Source organism: Typopeltis vanoorti, chromosome 13 (genome assembly GCF_054136105.1).
Source record: "Typopeltis vanoorti isolate ZY-2024b chromosome 13, IOZ_Tvanoo_1.0, whole genome shotgun sequence".
Lineage (NCBI taxonomy): Eukaryota > Metazoa > Arthropoda > Arachnida > Uropygi > Thelyphonidae > Typopeltis > Typopeltis vanoorti.
The window spans coordinates 81,919,451-81,943,108 of NC_143561.1; the positions used below are offsets into that span (position 1 = coordinate 81,919,451).

The 23,658-nt window shown below is 35.6% G+C and overlaps 1 protein-coding gene across 1 annotated transcript in view; it reads right to left on the reverse strand.

Moving 5' to 3' along the window:
• The window catches only part of LOC150100317 (centaurin-gamma-1A-like), a 418,649-nt gene that overhangs the window by 82,798 nt on the left and 312,193 nt on the right, over positions 1–23,658 (reverse strand). The window contains exon 11 of the mRNA XM_090402635.1: positions 6,680–6,848. Within this exon, the coding sequence (XP_090258761.1) occupies positions 6,680–6,848 (169 nt within the window). The remainder of the gene's footprint in view (positions 1–6,679; positions 6,849–23,658) is intronic.

Genomic DNA, 23,658 nt, shown 5'->3' on the forward strand with positions numbered 1-23,658 from the left:
CAATATGAAATTCAATTTTATCTTGCTCAAGACTAAATAGTGATCACTTCCAATTTCAAATCCTCTGTACACTCTGGTGTCCTGCACCAGGGAGAAAACATCATTATCAACAATAACATGGTCAATGAGACTTTTCTTATTCATTGCCTCTTCTCTCCATGTGAATTTGTGCACATTTTTATGTTGGAACATGGTGTTAGTAATAACCAGTTCATGTCCTGAGCAGAAATCCAACAGATATTTGCCATTATTATTAGCTTTGCTCTTTTCTCAAAATTTTCCAAAATATTTTTGTATGTCTCACAATCATTTCCTACTCTGCTATTTAGATCCCGAACAAGGACCAACTTTTCATTTTTCATTGTGTCAGTTGCTTTTTCTAAAGCCTCAAAAAATTCCTCCACTTCTACCTTAGTAGAACCTTCTGTGGGACCATAGGCACAAATAAGTCTCATTGTCCAGTTCCCCATTCTCATATTTTCCCACATTACTCTACTTGAGACTGACTGCCATTCAGTCAGTCTCAAGTAAAGTAATGTGGGAAAATATTGTTTTGCCTGCATTACTCTACTTCTTTTCCTTGATTGTCATTGCCTGAATATAACATTTTGTATTTATTGCTCAGAAAGATCTCACCAGTTTTGGTCTTTTTTGTTTCAGTCACCCCTATTATGTCGATCTGGTACTTATCTAATTCCTCAGCTAGCTCCATTTCTTTGCCATTCAGGCTTCTTACGTTGATAGTACCGATCTTTAACTCTGGTGATGTTCAGTTGGGGTTTGTTTTCAGATTTGTTCCAGTAGCTGACTTTTCGCTGTTTGCCCTGGTTCCCTGGTGAAAACAACAGGGGGCCTTGTTTAACCGGGCGATGCCCCAGTCGGCATGAAATTTTGTCATGTTGTACCATCATTTTTTATTTTGGTTTAACCAATAAGAATACAATTTGGTCGGCTAAATCCCAAATTACCAGCCCATCCTTGTTTGTTCAGTATCCAAGTAGATACCCAACAAGGTGCACCACGAGAAGGTGAGGAGTGGACATTAGGTCAGAAGCCCTGGTCGGTTCTCCGCATTCCTTTAAAGGCTATGTGGAGGTCTCCTCTCAGTTTTACACTTTGCCCCTTAAGCACCCCATTATGTAATGGTTCGTGTTTATTTTATTTTATTTTTATTTATTTATGTTCTATCTAACCCAGAAGAAGCCACTAGGATTTGTGGCAAAACTAGTTAGTTTAACTATCTATATTATCATGATCTATTAAACCGAGCGTCAGTTATCGTATGTCACATTCGATTTTTGGTCAAAAAAATCTACATGCTCATCACAAAAAAGTGTATCACAAGAGATGATGCAAATATTCTCCTTATCATAACTTAACTGGTTGCATCAGGTTTGTGCCTCAAGCAAACATTTAGGTTTTGAAACATTAAATTTTCAAACTGCCTCTAGTGTTCAAGAAAGTGTGCTTTGATTATTTTTCATTAAGGTGATCATGCAATATTGATCTAAAGCATTAAGATACATGAATAACTGCTGGTTATTGTCAAGTAAACATTTGTCTCTGCAGATGGAGTGAAAATAATGAACCTCCAATTTCAGGAATCAAATAATTTTTTAGCCATCTTTTTTATTACTCACAAAACCACTCACAAAAGATTTTCTGTAAACACATAGAATTAATTCCATGGGCGAGCTAAAGATTTTTTTTCGATTTTTGTATTTTTTATTTACTTTTTAGATAGACCGGAAACTCTGCTCTAGAGACTAAAACAGGGAATTTTTTAAAGCCACTTTAGGTAACGAAATTCATCTCCCACCTAAAGACAATCATAAACATCAATGCTCATGGAGGGATTTGACCCAGCACCAGTTAGTTGGAGAGAGGATATAGTAACCATCCAGACAATCAGGGCATATGATGACCTGTTGTGAATTTTAGAAAAGTGAAGTAGAATTATTACATGAAAATACATAAAATATTACTATCACCATTCATGAAAACTAGGGTATATATATATATATATATATATATATGCATAAGAAAAGTAATGAATTATTAAAATTTTGAATGCTTCATAAAATGACCAATATGGAGCATTTTTAGCTACTTATCTTCATCAAAACATGTAAGAAAATTGTGTGAAATTATTTTGTTTGCATAATTCAAACAAGTAATCATCATACATGTAAACAGTAGGTAATTTGCATTATTATTATTCACATAGTTTTTAGTATAGATCTTTACACACACACACACACACACACACACACACATATATATATATAGCACAATAAGATATTTTTAAACTTAAAAATATAACATGCACCTCAAACTTTAGGTCATTTGAAGAGGAAAAAAAGTCTTGCCATCACCATCACCAAATTCCACCACCAGTTAGTATATAATGCCTTAGAAAACAACATATGAGAGATGGAAGTGTTACCTTAAAACTTTTGGTATGAAGATAATAATCAGCATGAAATTAATGGTTAAAATACAAATTTATTATTGCAATCAAACCCACGGATGTTTTAGCAGTTCACTTTAATACTATACCACATTAGATGCTATAAAATATTATATATATTGAATATATAATGGTAAAGGAAATAATCAACAGAAATTAAAAATGAAATGAATTAGTACAAGGAGCTACTTAAGTTCCAGAATCACCTCCTTGATATGGATCTTCCAGATGGCAATAGCGCATACTTTGAACAATCACCAAACTCTCATCTAACTTGATTTCATATTTTATTTACCTCAGAGAAAGATCACAATGAATTTTACTACACGTTTTAGATTTTTTAAATGATGAAACATTTTTAAAATGAACTCACATTAAGTTCATTAATTTCATATACTAAAATAGTTATATGAAATTCATAAACGAGCTACTCTCTTAAAATCGTGTGCTTTTGTTAGTATGCATAAACTTGATCAGATGCTCTTGACATTTAAGCAACTCTATCTAGATTTCTCTAGTCGTGGAGTCACATGAAGGGCTTTTTCAATGAGACCTACTCATATGATCTGAAAACTGCTTAGTTTTCAGATTATAAATGAAAACTCATAATTTCCTGTGATATACTTTAATGAAGTTAGATCTTGGAATATTTTTGAAGATCCTAACAAATTGGAAATATTTTACTGTGATATGTAGCAGATTCAGTTCTTCCATTAAATGCACTGATAGATTGATTTCCAGTTTTTCTACTCAGGAACAATAAGACTTATGCTTTGATAACCATGTAATATTTTTATCTGACCAGGCTGTAACACAGGAGTGCATCCTAAACATTCAGCATCAATTTAGCTAGTTTTGAATTATGCACCACTCAAAGTTTGCATTTTGTCAATTACTTGCTCTCCAAGTGCAGTGATCACTTGCATCTTAAAAACTTTTTTGCCTTACCCCTTCCAAGTCTGCAACAACACTTGATGCTAACTTTCTTTCAAATGCATCCTGCTGTTCAACAGCTGAAACTGTAAAGGGCATGCTACATGATCTTAATTAAAAGCCATGTAAAATGACATTGAAGGAAGTATTCTCACACAGATTTTTTGATACAGGAAATCTGTGACGTGTGTTGTTGCTATGTCCAACAGAAATGTGGAATCTTTTAATAGCTCCCTGTAAAAATTCTCTTTAAAAAAAATTAAGTTTCAAATGAAGAAATCATATTCTAAAATTCAATCAAGTTATTACACAATTGGCACTAGCAAATAAATCAGTGATCACTTGGTACAAAAATTATAAAATTGGTATAAAAGCTTCTATAGAAGTCATTCACCTTGAGGATTAATATATTTGCATCAAACTAGGATGTATCATCTTAGTGTGTAATTGTGTATTTGGTTATAGACAGGAGACAATTCATTGTCTCCTGTCTATAACCAATGAATTGTCAGGGTATGAGACAATTCATTATCTCATACCCTGTCATCCACAAGAACAGGAGTGCAACAACTGCTTCATATGCTTTGCACTTTGCATGGGTATCTCCCTGTGTTCAATGGTTTCAGTCTATAAGAGAATGAACAGATAAGTTTATTTTGTTCATGACCTCCAGGAGAGTGTCCAAAAAAAAAAAAAAGACAATGATCTGTTGTTTTCTAATTAGATAGTTAACTTAATATGTAGATGAATGTTGTTAAGATGAACAACAGTCTTGTAGTTGTTTTGCAGAGTCGGACCGTATGATGAAACACTGGTGCCCTGCTGACTAGAGGGGTGTAGTGGCTAATACCATGTTTTGCATCTAGAGTAGGGTATCCTGTTTTTGTTCCTTCCCTTTCTTCAAATGCAGTGTGGGTGGTGGTGGCCTTGCTTGGCAGGTATGCAATACTGTAATTATTCAGTTAAGGAGCTAGCACATCCTCCATATGAGTGCAGCAGTAAAGCAGTTCCCACAGGCGAGACACTAGATAGTACACAGAAAACAAACCTATTGGGGACTTTTTAGGGAGGCTTCCTGATCAGCTCAAGAATAATTCTGCTGCTGTTTATTCTGCCTGGAGGAAGTCCAAGTATAGCAGGTTGTAGGGAGCATGGTCAAGACTATGAATTGAGTTCAGGCACTCCCTGTGTGAGAATCATGTCCACAAAACCTTCATTCCTAAATTAATTCACTCCATAAATTTTCTCAATAACAAAGTATTTCACTGTGAAAGAGCATAAAAATTATAGCATTCTGTGATTTTAAAAAATCCCCACAAAAATCAACAAAAAATTTTTAAAAGATATCAAAAATGCAAAAATAAAAAACGTCCCTCAAAAAATCCAAAAACACAAAATATCATGTACCCCCCCAAGGGGGGGAAAAACTCTTACACAAACCAACATCACCAATTGTGCACCATTAATTAGAGACATTTTAACCAGATATGCTATTCATCACTACACTTCACCTGGTATTTTCTTTTAAAATAATAACTACTCTTATGTAGTATTAGTATATGTTATTCTAATGGAATCTATGGCCAGTTTATGTGGCTTGATTTGTGAAGCCAGATTTCAAGCTTTGTGCTTAAAGCCAGCAAGTTGAACTTTGACGTCTATCTATTTAAACAGTCTAGGATCACCTGTCTGTCCAAAGTACAAGAGATCACATGGGCAGAGGATCTAATAAAGAAGCACAGGACAAGGAAAAGCATAAAAAAAATTTATGAGGAGATAAGACCATGCATTGACTATTTAAAGGATTTTTTCAACTTTCTCATATATCTTTGATGTATCATATCTACCATTAACAAAAGGTTTATTTGTGGACTCTAGTTATTGTAAAAGTAAGTCTGTATACATAAAAAGAATGCTTTTTAAGAAGAGGTATAATGCAAAAAGCCTTTGACTTCATTAATAGAGAAGCAATATTTAAAATACTCAGCTTCTATGGTCTATCCTCAAAAATGATACAAGCAATCTCAGAACCTTATAAAGATTACAATGCTACAGTAATCTTTAAAACAGAAACATCTGAATCCTTTCCAGTGACAAGAAGTCCTTCAAGGTGATGTACTAGCACCTTATTTGTTCTTGGTATGCTTGAACATCTTCCAGACCATCAACACATAAGATCTATTTTAAAACCAACAAATGCACAAAAACATCTCAGTTCTACTAGAGGCACAGACTAAACTTACTGGTCTGCAAATCAACATTCAAAAGTCCAAAGTATTCTCAAAGTTTGCAATACAAAAAATGATATTAGAAAATGTAAACAGCTGGCTCTAGTCTTCCATAACAAACTCTACCCTATCTGGAAATCATCATTAACATCGTTAAAGACAAGATAGACTATACCATGTAACCAGTAGAGCCATCTTCTGGTATGGTTCTCAAACCTGGACAATAATCACAAAAAAAAAATCATATAAACTCCTTCAGAACTACGTCTCAGACTGATCATTGGATGGATCGTGTCACTAACTCTGCTGTGCTAAATCTGGCTAAGCAAGAACCACTTGTCAATATAGTAAAAAAAACTACAACTCAGATGGCTTAGAAATTAACTCAAACATCCTGAAGTCTCACCCTTTTTGGAATCTCTCATCCTGTACAAACTAGAAGATGGCAATCGCAGTAGAGGAAGACCATGCAAACAGTCTTCATAATACATCTGTGAAACCATCAATAGGCTGAACTGTAAAACTCCATTTGACATCTACCAGTTAGCTCAAGATAAAGAGACTTGGAAGACCATAATTTGCAATCTTTAATTTTTAACGTAAATCTCTTTTCCCTTTTCACATTGCATCATATTGTGAATAAACTATGATGATGATGCATATAATGTGTCATGAGCAATTTTTTATAGTATTTGGAAAACCATTACCTCATCTGCATGTGATTAATACACAAAGAAATCTGAAGCCTGGTAATCTTGTCCAGTCTTTTGGACAAGATTAACAAGATTAGCAACAGAGTTAGCAAAATAATTAACTCTGACTGCAAAGATAGCAAGTTAGCATATGCATCTACAAAAGTAGGACCAAACTGATAGACAGATGATGGTGGTATTCAACTGCTTCTTAAATCATTCCATGATGGGGGAGCATTATCAATTCCATCATGGTATCTATAGCTTTGTAAGATCACTGATTGTTAATTTGATTAGGCTTTTCATTATTCGAGAATTGGTTAAGCTATTTTGGAAATCAATGTTTTGCAACTCACCTGTTCCTAAAGAAATTGTGCTGAGATCAGATGCAAGTTCATTGACTTGATGAGAAGATGCACTTGGAGGGGCTCCTTGGCTTCTAGAACCACGAGGTTTTTGTCCTGGGATTTTAACTGTTGTATGCATTAAAGGAATTTCTTTTCCATGAACATCTTCCATATAGTCCTAAATGTTTTAACAATGCTATTAGTAATTTACACAGTTAAAACACACACACGCGCACACACACACACACACACACACACACACACACACACACACACACACACACACACACACACACACACACACACACACACTTCAAAACTTTTTTTTAAAGTCAGTGCTTTATCTAGTATCTAGAAATAAGAAAAATACTGTCATGATTATTTTATGATATATTTCTTTCATGAAGATTTCGTTTCGCTTTTTGATGTATTTTGACATTAATGCATTAGTGTGCTTTGTGTCCATATGAGTCTGAGTATAGTTGTGCAAACATTGTACTGGGGGAAAGCATATGGTGGATAGGAAAAGAATTTCCATAGAAAATTGTAGAATAGTTCAAATTACTGCTGCTTTCCAGGTACAGAACAGTAGAACAATATTAGAATGATATGATGCTAATGATTTGAAATGATTTGATGCAAAAGGTAGCAAAAATTACTAGTTTTTCTCAAACTGCTTTATTCCAATCCAACTTTCAGATCTGTTTAAAACTGATGCCTTGCAGTATTGCTACTTCGGTGTTCGGGCATATCCCATATAATTTATTCAACCAGTACCCCGTCATAACAGCTGTGAATACAGTTCCATAAATTTCATTGAAGGCTTTATTAAATATAATGTTTAGAGGATTTTCATTCTCTCATTGGGAAGTAAACTTTCCTTAAAATGTTACATAAGAGACCAGCAAAAAAACAAGAATAAGGGAACTACTAATTTCATTTGTAACTGTTATAAGCACAGTAACTACACATCCCAGCCACTAAATTAGAAACCTTTATGTAGATGTGCATAAACGTCACTTACACAGTGTATGTGTTCTAGGCAACGATTTAAGCATGCTGCAAGTAGTAATTGTCAACAGTGTTGATCACAATGGGAAAAACAAAGAATCTTTTGGATATTGACTGGCTGGAGCCATGATTTTGAAAACAGCAGAGATGACTGATTTCTCAAAAGGTGAGGGATCCCATGTGTTTAATCAGTGGAAAAATAACCCACATTGCTTCTCTAAGAGGTGTGACTGTAGTCCTAAGACAGGAACAAGATCATCTTAGTCTGAGAAGGCTTGTACAGATAAACATAACTTCCTGTGTGCAGTAATTGACTGAAGAATTTAAGGAAGATTATTCCTGCCCCATATCTCATTGAACTATGTACAGGTTTGAAGAGGATCGATATGGGAAGTTGCATTCCTATACATATGGAAACCACTGATTTGTGTGAAGAGTCAAAAAGTTAATCTACAATGGTGCCAGGAACATCATGACTGGACACTGGAAAAAAGTCATGGTCTGATGAGTCACGACACGCCCTGCTCTGTACTAATGGCAGCCAGAGAGTTGGCAGGAGCCCCATGAAGCAATGAACTCAGCTTGCCTTGTAAACACAACTCAAGGTTCTGGGTGTGGTGTCATGGTGTGGGGCACGTTCTATTGGTACAGAATGGGCCCTTTGTCAATTGCTGCCAAACAAGTCCATCCTGCAATGTTGACTTTTTATCCAGCAGGTGACAGTTGTTTCATGGACAATGCTACTGTCCACTGTGCAAGAATTGTTCAACAGTGGTTGAGTAACTTCCACCATCTTCCCTGGCAGCCACAAAGCCTGGATCTGAGCCCCACTGAGAATGTACAGGACATGTTAAAAAAAACAGATCAATGAGCAAAATCCTCTTCTGTCAATTCTGAACCAGTTAAAGAATTGTCTGGTGAATGCCTGCTATGTTGTAGATAGGAGCAATCCAAACCTTGTGGAATCCATGCCAAGCTGCATATGTGCTTTAATTTGAGCTAAAGTAAGTCCAGCATGGCATTAAACAAGTTTCTAATTCAGTGGTCGGTATGTGTAGAAAGAGCATTATAATGTAGTTTATTAAAAAGATATTTAAAACGTGACATAAATACAGTGTAAGTATCCCCAATGAGAACATGTACCTGCTCATTCTTATCCCAAGTAGAAAAGAACATAATTTAACAACAGAAGCAATAAAAGGCTTACTGCAGTCCTTCATTGCTTCTCTTGTTACATATTACAAAAGATGCAAAAACCTAACTGTCAGAAGCCTTAATGTGTTACAGAATTAATTTTGATAAGAAAATGATCGACACTTAAAACAGATTCTTTAAAGAGGTGGGGGGGGGGGGGAAGAACCCATGCAAATAAAAAACTCCTACACAGATGTGAAGTGATGGATAATATAAAAGTGTGACAAAGAAAAAAAAAGCTGTGACCACTGAGACTTGTGTTATAGAGATTCCTTAGAAACATGTAAAATGTAAATATGAAATTAACAGCAGACATACAAATTCCTAACTAAAGATACTTGATAATTATAAACTCCCATAAGTTTCTATCCAACAAGGACCAATGGAAACTGAAACAGCTCTCAAGACAGTAAAATCTAATCATATTATGAAATATAATCCTCAATGTTTGTATTAAGAAACCAGTTTCTAGGATACGTTTTGGTTGCTTAATACAAATGTTTGTTTGCAAGTTGAAAACCTGAATAATTTATGAATATATAAGAATAAATTATGTTGAACTATAAAAGCTGGTAATTATGACAAACTCTGACATAATTTTTGAGCAGAAACTACAGAGAAAGAATGTCAATGATGCATGGGAGTGGGAGAAGCAGCATCAAACTGCATACTCAAGGTCAGGACATAGTGAAAATTAAGTGAATGAATATAGATATAAAGAAATTTTTTTTTCGTTAAGAGCTGCAAAAAAAGAAAACACTGCAGAGGGAATATAAAAAAAGATGAATAGCATACTCATGATCAGTACAAAGTTCAAACCAGAAGGGTGACTACTTTGGTATCATCATCATGAAATTCCTAATATATACCCTCAAGGGGTGTACAGGAAATGATAGTACTACATGAAAAATTTACATCATTACTAACTTCCTATCTACAATTTTCCTCCCAATTAGTCTGTTACCTGACAAGAACTCCAATGTTATCAGATCTTATATTTCTATTCTTCTAAGGCAGTTTTTAATGTATCAATCCGCCTATATCTTGGTCTTCCTCTGGGTCTTTTTCCTGCCAGCCTGGCAGAGAACACTTGTTTTGCTAATCTTTCCTCTCCCGTTCTTTTTAAGTGACCATGCCACCTGAGATTAGCTCTGTTAATGCATTCCTGGATGCTAACAATGTCAAGTTCTTTCCTAATATCCTCGTTTTTAATATGATATTGCCATTGATGTTCTTGCCCCTAATCTTTCTCAGGACTCTCATATCTGCAATCTCTTTTGCTTCTGACCCAGCTCTCAGATCCATAAGTTAAAACTGCTTTGAACTGAACACTGTCTTGTATACAGCTAATTCGGTGTTTTGGCTAATTTCTCTCTGTTTTACTAGTTCTATAGGTTCTCCATTCACAATGTGGTTGATATTTTCAATGTTTCTGCCTATTATCATTATCTTAGTCTTTTTAATGCTGACCTTCATACCATATCTATTGCAACAGTTATTCAATTTAGTCAAGGAATCTTCCAGACTTGTAGCGGATTTATTTATTTAGAGGTATAAACATCATCTGCATAAAACAAAGAGCTGACATTAACATCTCCAATTCTGATATCAGGTTGAATACCACTTTCCTTCATAATGTGATCCATATAGATAACACTGGCCAACAAAAAAAAAATTTTTTTTTTTGCTGATTATGATCTGACACTTGTTTTTTACTGATTTGGGTGCGCTGATTTCAAATATCAAACCCATTTTTCTCTATCACGTCAGGTTTTTCCTCTATGGCATTTTCTTTTTGCTAATTTGTAAGTTTTTGATAGTTTTAAGGAGGCAGTACTAAATAGAGGATCAAAAAAATCGATTTTTTAATATCATTTTCTGAAAGTATGTACTTTTTAAAAATCTGTTCCTAACTTTTTATCGAGAAATTCGAAAAATTCCTGAAGATATAGCCTATTATTCAAAGCGGTGTGCAGATCAGAATCAGAGCGCTCACCACTCTCACTTGTTAGTAAACGAATAAATGCGTAAGAACCTGCAACAGCACGTACTGCGCTTTGAATGCAAGAGAGGCCGATAACTGACCTAATACATTTAGGTAATGAAAAGTAGACAATGACAACTGCCTAAAACAAATGAATGCTATATGCATCATAGCGGACAAAGAACGATCAAAATCAGTCGATCGTTAATTGATCGTGAAAGTATGGTGAGCGCTTATAACGTTTCAATAAAGTCTCTGGTTTTTTTTTGTCTTGTTAATTGCATGTTAGTCAGCAGTGAATAAAATACATCATGTCTACTACTCGAAAATATGTCAGTGTAGATTCCTTCTGCAACATTTGTGGCAGCTTTACTGTTCCCAGTCAAAGGACAAATATCACTGATTTCGTTAAGAAAGTGTACTTTGCATACTTTGATGTAAAATTTGCAGATCAGGACAATTCATGGGCTCCAAATAAAGTGTGTAAGTCATGTGTAGAAAATTTACGACAGTGGAGCAAGGGAAAACGCCAAAAATTAGCTTTTGGCATTCCAATGATTTGGAGTGAACTGAAAAATCACGTAGATGATTGGTATTTTTGTTTTGTTCAGAATTCTGGTTATAATAAGAAGAATAAGAAAAAAATTGCGTATCCAAATCTCGACTCAGCAATTCGGCCAGTTGCTCATTCCAATGAAATAGCCGTGTCAATTTATAAAGGACTTCCTTTACTTGAGAATGAGCATGATCAGGATATGGCAGATGTTCTTGAGGAGCAAGACCCGGATGTTGATTTAGACAATGAAAATTTAATTTCTAGTTCTGGACCGCAACGTTTTACTCAAGCAGAATTGAATGACTTAGTAAGAGATTTGGGCCTATCAAAGGAATCATCGGAATTGTTAGCTTCAAGATTAAATGAAAAAAACTTACTGGAGCAAGATACGAAGATAACTTTTTATCATAGCAAGGAAAGTAATCTTGTACAATATTTTAAACACGGGTGTATGTTTGTTTACTGTAACAATGTGTCAGGTTTACTAACTGAAATGAGTGTTGTACAATATCATCCAAATGAGTGGCGTTTATTTATCGACAGTTCAAGCAGAAGTCTCAAGTGTGTTCTTACTACACAATGGGAATGTATATGGCTCAATTCCTATTGGCTATTCAGTCCACTTAAAGGAAACATATGAGGACATTAAAAAGGTTCTGAAGTTATTAAAATATACAGACCATAACTGGATCATCTGTGTGGATCTTAAAATGGTGAACTTTTTACTTGGCTTTCAAAGAGGATATACAAAGTTTCTGTGTTTTCTATGCTTCTGGGATAGTCGAGCTAGAAACCGCCACTGGAGTCAGAAACATTGGCTTCTTAGAATATCCTTAAATGTTGGAGGACAGAATGTTATAAATCAACCTTTAATCGACAGAGAAAAAATTATTTTTCCACCTCTACACATCAAACTAGGTCTTATGAGGCAGTATGTTAAAGCTTTAGATTTACAAGGTGATTGTTTCCAATACATAAGTGAAAAATTTCCACGACTTTGTTATGAAAAAATTAAAGCCGGTGTATTTGATGAACCGCAAGTTAGAACTTTAATGAGAGACCCAAATTTCATCAACTCTATGAACGAAATTGAGAAACAGGCCTGGACTTCATTTATGATGGTTGCAAATATTCTTGGAAACAAAAAAGCGTGCAATTACAAAGATCTAGTGGAAACAATGCTTGAAAATTTCCAGCGCCTAGGTTGCAACATGAGCATAAAGCTTCATTTCCTATACAGTCATCTTGATGGATTTCCCGAGAATTTAGGTGCTGTAAGCGATGAACAAGGCGAAAGATTTCATCAAGACTTAAAAACTATGGAAGATCGGTACCAAGGAAGATGGAATTCTCACATGATGGCCAACTACTGTTGGAGTATTCAAAGGGATTGCCAAAACAGAACACACAGCAGAAATTGCTACAAACAAAAATTTATTCCCTGAAACTCATGTGCAAGTAAAATTGTTATTTTTTTATAAATATTCTTGTAATTTTTAATGAATATTGTTAAGTAGTTATGTATCTAATTATCGGCCTCTCTCGCATTCAAAGCACCAGTATGTGCCTTTGCAGGTTCTTACGCATTTATTCGTTTACTAACAAGCGAGAGCGGTGAGTGCTCCAATTCTGATCTGCGCACCGCTTTGAATAATAGGCTATATCTTCGGGAATTTTTCGAATTTCTTAATAAAAAGTTAGAAACAGATTTTTAAAAGTACATACTTTCAGAAAATAATATTAAAAAATCGATTTTTTTGATCCTCTAACTAGTACTGCCTCCTTAAAAATATCAAAAACTTACAAATTAGCAAAAAGAAAATGCCATAGAGGAAAAACCTGACGTGATAGAGAAAAATGGTTTGATATTTGAAATCAGTGCACCCAAATTAGTAAAAAAACAAGTCTCATATAAAAGTCAGCAAAAATTATGTTGGACAGTGTAATGAATAACAGAGGGGATAATCTACATCCTTGTCTGACACCATATTTAACATTAAACCACCTTCTTGTACTTCCTTGAATTCTAACTGCTGACTTACAACTCAAATAAAGACTAAGTATTGCTTGATATAATGCCCCATTATATCAAGCAATATAACACCATATAACTGTAGTGTTTTGAATAACTTCTCTCTTGGCACCTCATCATATGCCTTTTCCAGATCTCATCATCATCATCATCATCAAATTCCTGCCATGTACCCTCAAGGGGTGTACAGGATATGACAGTACTACATGAAAAAATTACATCATTACTAACTTCCTATCTACAATTTTCCTCCAAATCAGTCTGTTACTTGTCAAGACTCCAACATTATCAGATCTTATATTTCTATCGTCTAAGGCACTTTGTACCGTATCAATCCACCTATATCTTGGTCTTCCTCTGGGTCGTTTTCCTGCCAACCTGGCAGAGAACACTTGTTTTGCTAATCTTTCCTCTCCCATTCTATTTAAGTGACCATACCATCTGAGATTAGCTCTGCTAACGCATTCCTGGATACTGACAATGTCAAGTTCTTTCCTAATATCCTCATTTTTAATATGATATTGCCATTGATGCCATCTGTTCACGCCTCTAATCTTTCTCAGGACTCTCATATCTGCGGTCTCTAGTCTTTGGTCAAGTGTTTTACTTCTGACCCAGCTCTCAGATCCATAAGTTAAAATTGGTTTGAACACAGTCTTGTATACAGCTAATTTAGTGTTCCGACTAATTTCTTTCTTATTCCATATGAATTTATTCAATTGACTTCCCACGATACCAGCTTTGCTGATTCTGTTGTCTATTTCTATATTTAGTTTACCATCTTCAGTAAAAATTGTGCCTAAGTAGCTGAAATGTTTTACTTGTTCCACAGGTTCTCCATTCACAACACAGTTGACATTTTCAATGATTCTGCCTATTTTCATTGTCTTTGTCTTTTTATTGCTGACCTTCATACCATATCTATTACAACAGCTATTCAATTTAGTCAGAGAATCTTGCAGACTTGTAGCGGATTTATTTAGAAGTATAACATCATCCGCATAAAGCAAAGAGCTGACATTAACATCTCCAATTTTGATATCAGGTTTAATACCACATTCCTTCATAATGTGATCCATATAGATAATGAATAACAGAGGGGATAATGTACATCCTTGTCTCACACCAGATTTAACATTAAACCATCTTCCTGTACTTCCTTCAATTCTAACTGCTGACTCACAACTCAAATAAAGACTAAGTATTGCTTGATATAATGCCCCATTGACACCATATAACTGCAGCGTATTGAATAGCTTCTCTCTTGGCACCTTGTCATATGCCTTTTCCAAATCGACAAAACTTAAATACAGATCTTTGTTATATTCCCATGCTTTCTCGACTATTTGTCGTAAAGTGAAGATCTGATCCTGACAGCCTCTATTTGGCCTGAATCCAGCTTGTTCTTCACCAAGCTTTTCTTCCACAATTCTTCTCAACCGTTTCTCAAGTATACTTGCATAGATCTTGCCAAGAACACTCAGTAGGGAAATACCTCTGTAATTCTCACATTCAGTTTTATTTCCCTTTTTATATATGGGTACTATGAGAGCTCTACTCCAGTCATCGGGAATTCGTCCCTCTGTCCAGGCTTTCTGAACTATGCAGTGCAGCCGCTGTAAGACTCTTATACCACCATACTTCAGCATTTCTGGTCGAATATCATCTACTCCTGCTGCCTTTCCACATTTCAAGCCTTTGATGGCTTTTTCTACTTCAAGTATGGATATGTATTCCTGACTGCATGCCTGGTCAGTGTTTTTTATCACTGTGCTGTCATCACTGCTTGTTTCATTTAGCAGTTTTTCAAAGTAATTACTCCATACTTCAAGGATATCTTTTTCTCCTGTTTTCATTTCACCTTTATCATCTCTAATTCCATTTACAGCACTCTTTCCTCCATTCCTAAGCTTCTTCAACAACCTCCAGAATATTTTGCCACCTTCTTGATATTTATTTTCTATATTCTTGCCAAAGTCCTCCCATGACTTTTGTTTAGCTAGTTTTACACACTGTTTAGCTTTCTTACATTTGTCTCTGTATTCTGTAAGAGTAAAAGCTGACTTATTTGCCAGGAACTTTTGATATGCTTTCTTCTTTTCCTTCACTGCCTACTTCCTGTGTCCACCAGGGAGTTCTGATTTTTTTATCTTTGCACACAACCTCACCACATGCCTCTCGGGCAGAATCAATCAATGTTTCCTTCAGAGTTTGCCACTGAATCTCCAAGGTTTGATTCCTGTTCTCAAACTCTTTCATTTTCTTTTCAATAATATTTCTGTATTTTAGTCTACAGTTTACATCTGAGAGCTGCTCAACTTTTATTCGCTTTAAAACTTTCTTACATGTTATTCTTTTCAATATGAAATTCAATTTTATCCTGCTCAAGACTAAATAGTGATCACTTCCAATTTCAAATCCTCTGTACACTCTGGTGTCCTGCACCAGGGAGAAAACATCACTATCAACAATAACATAGTCAATGAGACTTTTCTTATTCCTAGCCTCTTCTCTCCATGTGAATTTGTGCACATTTTTATGTTGGAACATGGTGTTAGTAATAACCAGTCCATGTCCTGCGCAGAAATCCAACAGATATTTGCCATTATTATTAGCTTTGCTCTTTTCTCCAAATTTTCCCAAAATATTTTTGTGTCTCACAATCATTTCCTATTCTAGTATTTAGATCCCCAACAAGGACCAACTTTTCCTTTTTCATTGTGTCAGTTGCTTTTTCTAAAGCCTCAAAAAATTCCTCCACTTCTACCTTAGTAGAACCTTCTGTGGGACCATAGGCACAAATAAGTCTCATTGTCCAGTTCCCCATTCTCATATCTGCCCACATTACTCTACTTGAGACTGATTGCCATTCAAGAAGATTAGCCTCGTATTTTGTGTTGAATACTATGGCTACTCCTTCTTTTCCTTGATTGTTATTGCCTGAATATAACATTTTGTATTTATTGCTCAGAAATTGCTACAAAATTTAAATACAGATCTTTGTTATATTCCCATGATTTCTCAACTATCTGTCGTAAAGTGAAAATCCAATCCTGAATCCAGTTGGTTCTTCACCAAGCTTCTCTTCCGCAATCCTTCCCAACCGTTTCTCAAGTATACTTGTATATATCTTACCAGGAACACTCAGAAATGAAATACCTCTGTAATTCTCACATTCAGTTTTATTTCCCTTTTTATATATGGGTACTACGAGAACTCTGCACCACTCATCTGGAATTCGTCCCTCTGTCCAGGTCTTCTGAACTATGTAGTGCAGTCACTGTAAGACTTTTATACCTCCATACTTGAGCATTTCTGATTGAATATCATCTACTCCAGCTGCCTTTCCACATTTCAGGCTTTTTCTACTTCAAGTATGGATATGTTTGTATATCTGGTCAGTGTTTTTTTACCAGTGTGCTGTCATCACTGCTTGTTTCATTTAGCAATTTTCAAAGTAATTACTCCATACTTCAAGGATATCTTTTTCTCCTGTTTTCATGTTCCCTTTATCATCTCTAATTACTTTTAAAGCATTCTTTCCTCCATGAGCTTCTTCAACAAGCTCCAGAATATCTTGCCACCTTCTTGATATTTATTTTTTATGTTCTTACCAAAGTCCTCCCATGACTTTTGTTTAGCTAGTTTTACACAGTGTTTAGCTTTCTTACATTTGTCTCTGTATTCTGTAAGAGAACAAGCTGACTTATTTGACAGGAACTTTTGATATGCTTTCTTCTTTTCCTTCACTGCATCTTTAACTTCCTGTGTCCACCATGGAGTTCTAATTTTTCTATCCTTGCAGACAACTTCACCACATGCCTCTCTAGGTGAATCAATCAGGGGTTTTCTTCAGGGCTTGCCACTGAATCTCCAAGGTTTGGTTCCTGTTCTCAAACTTCATTTTTTCTTCAATAATCTTTGTGTATTTTAGTCTACAGTTCGCATCTGAGAGCTGCTCAACTTTTATTCGCTTTAAAACTTTCTTACATGTCATTCTTTTCAATATGAAATTCAATTTTATCCTGCTCAAGACTAAATAGTGATCACTTCCAATTTCAAATCCTCTGTACATGCTGGTGTCCTGCACCAGTGAGAAAACATCACTATCAACAATCACATAGTCAATGACACTTTTCTTCTTCCTTCCCTCTTCTCTCCATCTGAATTTGTGCACATTTTTATGTTGGAACATGGTGTTAGTAATAACCAGTCCATGTCCTGAACAGAAATCCAACAGATATTTGCCATTATTATTAGCTTTGCTCTTTTCTCCAAATTTTCCCAAAATATTTTTGTGTCTCACAATCATTTCCTACTCTACTATTTAGATCCCCAACAAGGACCAACTTTTCCTTTTTCATTGTGTCAGTTGCTTTTTCTAAAGCCTCAAAAAATTCCTCCACTTCTACCTTAGTAGAACCTTCTGTGGGACCATAGGCACAAATAAGTCTCATTGTCCAGTTCCCCATTCTCATATCTGCCCACATTACTCTACTTGAGACTGATTGCCATTCAAGAAGATTAGCCTCGTATTTTGTGTTGAATACTATGGCTACTCCTTCTTTTCCTTGATTGTTATTGCCTGAATATAACATTTTGTATTTATTGCTCAGAAATTGCTACAAAATTTAAATACAGATCTTTGTTATATTCCCATGATTTCTCAACTATCTGTCGTAAAGTGAAAATCCAATCCTGAATCCAGTTGGTTCTTCACCAAGCTTCTCTTCCGCAATCCTTCCCAACCGTTTCTCAAGTATACTTGTATATATCTTACCAGGAACACTCAGAAATGAAATACCTCTGTAATTCTCACATTCAGTTTTATTTCCCTTTTTATACATGGGTACTACGAGAACTCTGCACCACTCATCTGGAATTCGTCCCTCTGTCCAGGTCTTCTGAACTATGTAGTGCAGTCACTGTAAGACTTTTATACCTCCATACTTGAGCATTTCTGATTGAATATCATCTACTCCAGCTGCCTTTCCACATTTCAGGCTTTTTCTACTTCAAGTATGGATATGTTTGTATATCTGGTCAGTGTTTTTTTACCAGTGTGCTGTCATCACTGCTTGTTTCATTTAGCAATTTTCAAAGTAATTACTCCATACTTCAAGGATATCTTTTTCTCCTGTTTTCATGTCCCCTTTATCATCTCTAATTACTTTTAAAGCATTCTTTCCTCCATGAGCTTCTTCAACAAGCTCCAGAATATCTTGCCACCTTCTTGATATTTATTTTTTATGTTCTTACCAAAGTCCTCCCATGACTTTTGTTTAGCTAGTTTTACACAGTGTTTAGCTTTCTTACATTTGTCTCTGTATTCTGTAAGAGAACAAGCTGACTTATTTGACAGGAACTTTTGATATGCTTTCTTCTTTTCCTTCACTGCGTCTTTAACTTCCTGTGTCCACCATGGAGTTCTAATTTTTCTATCCTTGCAGACAACTTCACCACATGCCTCTCTAGGTGAATCAATCAGGGGTTTTCTTCAGGGCTTGCCACTGAATCTCCAAGGTTTGGTTCCTGTTCTCAAACTTCATTTTTTCTTCAATAATCTTTGTGTATTTTAGTCTACAGTTCGCATCTGAGAGCTGCTCAACTTTTATTCGCTTTAAAACTTTCTTACATGTCATTCTTTTCAATATGAAATTCAATTTTATCCTGCTCAAGACTAAATAGTGATCACTTCCAATTTCAAATCCTCTGTACATGCTGGTGTCCTGCACCAGTGAGAAAACATCACTATCAACAATCACATAGTCAATGACACTTTTCTTCTTCCTTCCCTCTTCTCTCCATCTGAATTTGTGCACATTTTTATGTTGGAACATGGTGTTAGTAATAACCAGTCCATGTCCTGAACAGAAATCCAACAGATATTTGCCATTATTATTAGCTTTGCTCTTTTCTCCAAATTTTCCCAAAACATTTTTGTATGTCTGACAATCATTTCCTACTCTGCTATTTAAATCCCCAAGAAGGACCAACTTTTCCTTTTTCATTGTGTCAGTTGCTTTCTCTAAAGCCTCAAAAAATTCCTCCACTTCTACCTTAGTAGAACCTTCTGTGGGACCATAGGCACAAATAAGTCTCATTGTCCAGTTCCCCATTCTCATATTTGCCCACATTACTCTACTTGAGACTGACTGCCATTCAAGAAGATTAGCCTCGTATTTTGTGTTGAATACTATGGCTACTTCTTCTTTTCCTTGATTGTCAATGCCTGAATATAACATTTTGCATTTATTGCTCAGAAAGATCTCACGAGTTTTTGCCTTTTATGTTTCAGTCACCCCTATTATGTCAATCTGGTACTTATCCAATTCCTCAGCTAGCTCCATTTCTTTGCCATTCAGGCTTCTTATGTTGGCCAAGAAAGGCTAAATCAGATTATAAGAGAAAATTAGCTAATCAGGCCAAAGTGAACCCAAGAGTTTTTTCATTATGTAGCAAGTAAGAGGGGAAAATGACTATGGTAGGATGACTTGAAACAATGCTCATAGGAGGATAATGAGAGAGAGAGGAAAAAGAAATAGTTGGGTTGCTGAGTAGTCATTTTGCAAAGGTGAATCATCGAGGTGGAGATTTTGCAGTTGCTGATGTGAGAGAGACATATCAAAATTGAGGTAAATGAAGTTGGGGTGTTGAGCATATTGAAAAATACAAATGTGAACATAGCAGTGGGACTGGATGGCATGTCAGCCTGTATGTTGTGTGTGTGTGTAACAGAATTGGCATTAACTCTGATGAAGTTGTTCAATTTAAGTCTCAGCTCTTCAGGGTTCCATTGCATAAAGGCGGCTCCAATATAGAGGTAGCAAACTACAGACCAATTAACATATCAGGAGTGGTTGTTAAAGTAATGGAAAAGTTGGTTAAAGATAAAATTCAACATTGGGCAGATAGGGATGCCATACATGATAATGGGCATCAGCAACAGCATGGCTTTGTAAAGGGTAGGTCCTGTCTTAGAATTTATTCACATTTTATAATAAAGTGACAGCAGAATTGGATAAAGGAAATGGCTACACCATGATATTGCTGGACTTTGCAGAGGCACTTGACAGAATACCACATGGAAAACTAGAACAAAAGTTGGAGCAAATGGTGAAGTGTTACATATGGTCAAGTTTACTATATGGAGTTGAAACATGGGCATTAAAAGTAAATACAATAAAAAAAACTGGAAGCCTTTGAAATGTGGATATTTAGAAGGATGCTCAAGATCCCATGGACAGAAAAGGTGAAGAATGAAGAGGTACTGAGAAGAATAAATAAAAATTGAGAATGAATCAATATCGTGAAAAGAAGAAAAACTATCTACTTAGGGCATCTAATGAGAAACCATAAATATTAACATTCTCCAGGTAATACTGAGATAAAATCAATGGAAAGAGAAAACATGGAAGATGGAAAATATCATGGCTAAACAACATAAAATACTGAACTAAACTGAACACAGAGCTCTTAATCATAGTCACTAAAGACAGAAGTTAATTTGCAATTGTAGTCACTGAACTCTGTTAGGAAATAGCACTTAAAGAAGAAGGAGCAAATGTGAATGGATATGAAGCTAGTAGCATGAATGGGGGGTGACTGACAGACAGACACCAGAGAGTAATATATGGTGGGGTGGAATTTATTAAATGAGGGTGACTAGTGAGGTACTTCGGGTTCTGTACCAGGGCCACTACTTTTTAATTTGTATATCGACGATATGGGGAAAGATTTAAGCAGAAATATTCAGTTATATGCTGATGATGCAAAACTAGGAAAAGCAATAGTCAACATAAAGATGAAGATATCCCTGCAGAATGATTTAAATAAATTGACATTGTGTGCAAAGGATAATGATTATCAATTTAATGCTGCAAAATATAAGGTCATGCACTTCAGGTTGAAAATGTTGCATACGGTGCATCATATTGATGGTACTGGATTGCAGAAAAGTGATGAGGTTATATGACTTGGGGATAATGGAAGAGAGAGCTGTAGTTCAGAGGGCATATTGCAAAAGTTGGTAAAATGACTCAAAAGATTATTTGGATGAAAAAGACACTAACAAATAAAGATTGGGAAGTTATCATCCTTCTTTATAAGGCTATGATTTGGCTGCATCTTAAGTCTAAACTTACATGTATCTGTATTATGTGTTTCTTTAATGGAATAAAGGAAGAGTTAAATACATACATAATATGCAATTATTCTGCTAATATTTCTATCTTCATTAGAGCAGGACAGCCTTACAGAAATTTTAAAAACCATGCAAAATTAGTTTGCATATATTATTATTATCATTACGGGTATCTCCATGGAGTCAGTAGACTCATCACAGGAAACCCAAACAAGCAAAACAATATCTGTCATATCTCTTCTTGAATTCATTTACAGACGAAGAGCTCACAACTAAGTCAGGCAATGAATTCCACTCATTCACCACCCTCCAGGCAAAAAACCTTGTTCTCACACCCTTATTGACCACACTCTTTTTTAATTTCCAGGGATGACCTCTTGTTCTTCCATCACTATCACACAGCTGAAACATTTCCCCTGCATCAATCCTATAAAAACCTTTCAGTAATTTAAATGTTTCTATCATATCCCCTCTTCTCTGCCTATCAACCAACCCCTGCAATCCACAAGCTCTCAATCTATCAATGTAAGGAGCATTTTTTACATCACTCACCAACTTAGTCAATCTCCTCTGTACTCTTTCCACAGTCTCCTCATCTCCAAGGAATCCAGGTGATAAGAGCTGAGAACAGTAATCCAAATGTGGAAGTATCACCGCTTTATAAAGGGGAATAATAACCTCTTTATTTCTGAATGTCAGTGTGTTCCTCAACATCCAAGTAATCCTATGTGCAATCTTGGACACCTTAGCAATGTGTCTCCCTGAACTTCATCTCCCTATCTACCAACACCCCCTAAGTCACTAGCCTCATCAATCTCTTGGAGTACTGTTCCATCAATGTAGTACACAGCTGGTAATCTTTTAATCCCAAAATGCATGACTTTACACTTTTCCACATTGAACTGACATCCATTACCTTTTGCCCATTCTACCAGCTTATTTAAATCATCCTGCAAACTTTCAACATCAGCTTGAGTTTTTATTGCTCTACCCAACTTTGCATCATCAGCAAACAACTGAATATTCTCCCTTTAAGCCATTTCCTATATCATTTATATACAAATTAAACAACAATGGCCCAAGCACAGAGCCCTGAGGCACACCACTGGTCACCTGCCTCATCCTGGACTTGGCTGTGGCCATTAACACTATATAATAGTGTTAATGGCCACAGCTGAAAGAAATGACCTGTTCACGATGTCAGATAAAGAAAGAATTACAAATTAACAACTAAAACTCAGATAAACCATTAGAATAGAACAATCAAAATGAACTACCTGTGGATGTGTGGTGGTAAGTGTCATGTTTTTTTTAGGACTATTGAAAAGTTAAATTCAGTATGTTGAGAGATCTAATAAGCGACTTCTAAACATCATTCAAGGTGATGGTGAGGGAAGCCATGTGCATTACAGGAATGGATTTGCTGATTCGATGTCTAAGGAAGTTTTCTCTACACAGGGTATGGTGACTGTATCTCAGTCAATGGCATGAATTGTAGTAGATGGATGATGTGCAAGCCCAGATCTTTTTTCCCCCCTTTGGTATACCACCCTGCTGAAATATTCCTTCTTTCTGATTTCAAAGCTTCTATCTGTTTGATCTATATAAGACAGGCCACAAGAACATGGAATTCTATAAATACCTAGATGTTTGTAGGCGGTACAGTCTTTTAGAGAGAGAGAAGTTACAGACTGTGTAGATACGCGTGTAAGATCTGACAGTATGGCTCTTAAGAAGGGCCATGATCTTGAAGATTTTTTTTTTTTATATAGAATGTAAATAAATACTCTCCATACTATGTTAGGATTCTAGCAAAGAGGCATATCAGCTTTGGAATATCTACTGAGGATGAAATGGCAGAAAAGAGACAAAGTTCTTTTTTTTAAAGTATCTCCATCTTTCAAAATAAAGAGAGCTCATTTTTTAAAGTGAGCTATGCTTAATTTTGGGAGGCATTATAAAAACATGAAGCATCCAATATGTGACTTGGCTGGTGAAATGCCAACTTTTTTTTTTTTTTTTTTTTTGAGATAAGACCATCAAATTCTATTGTATTGAATTTTTTGAT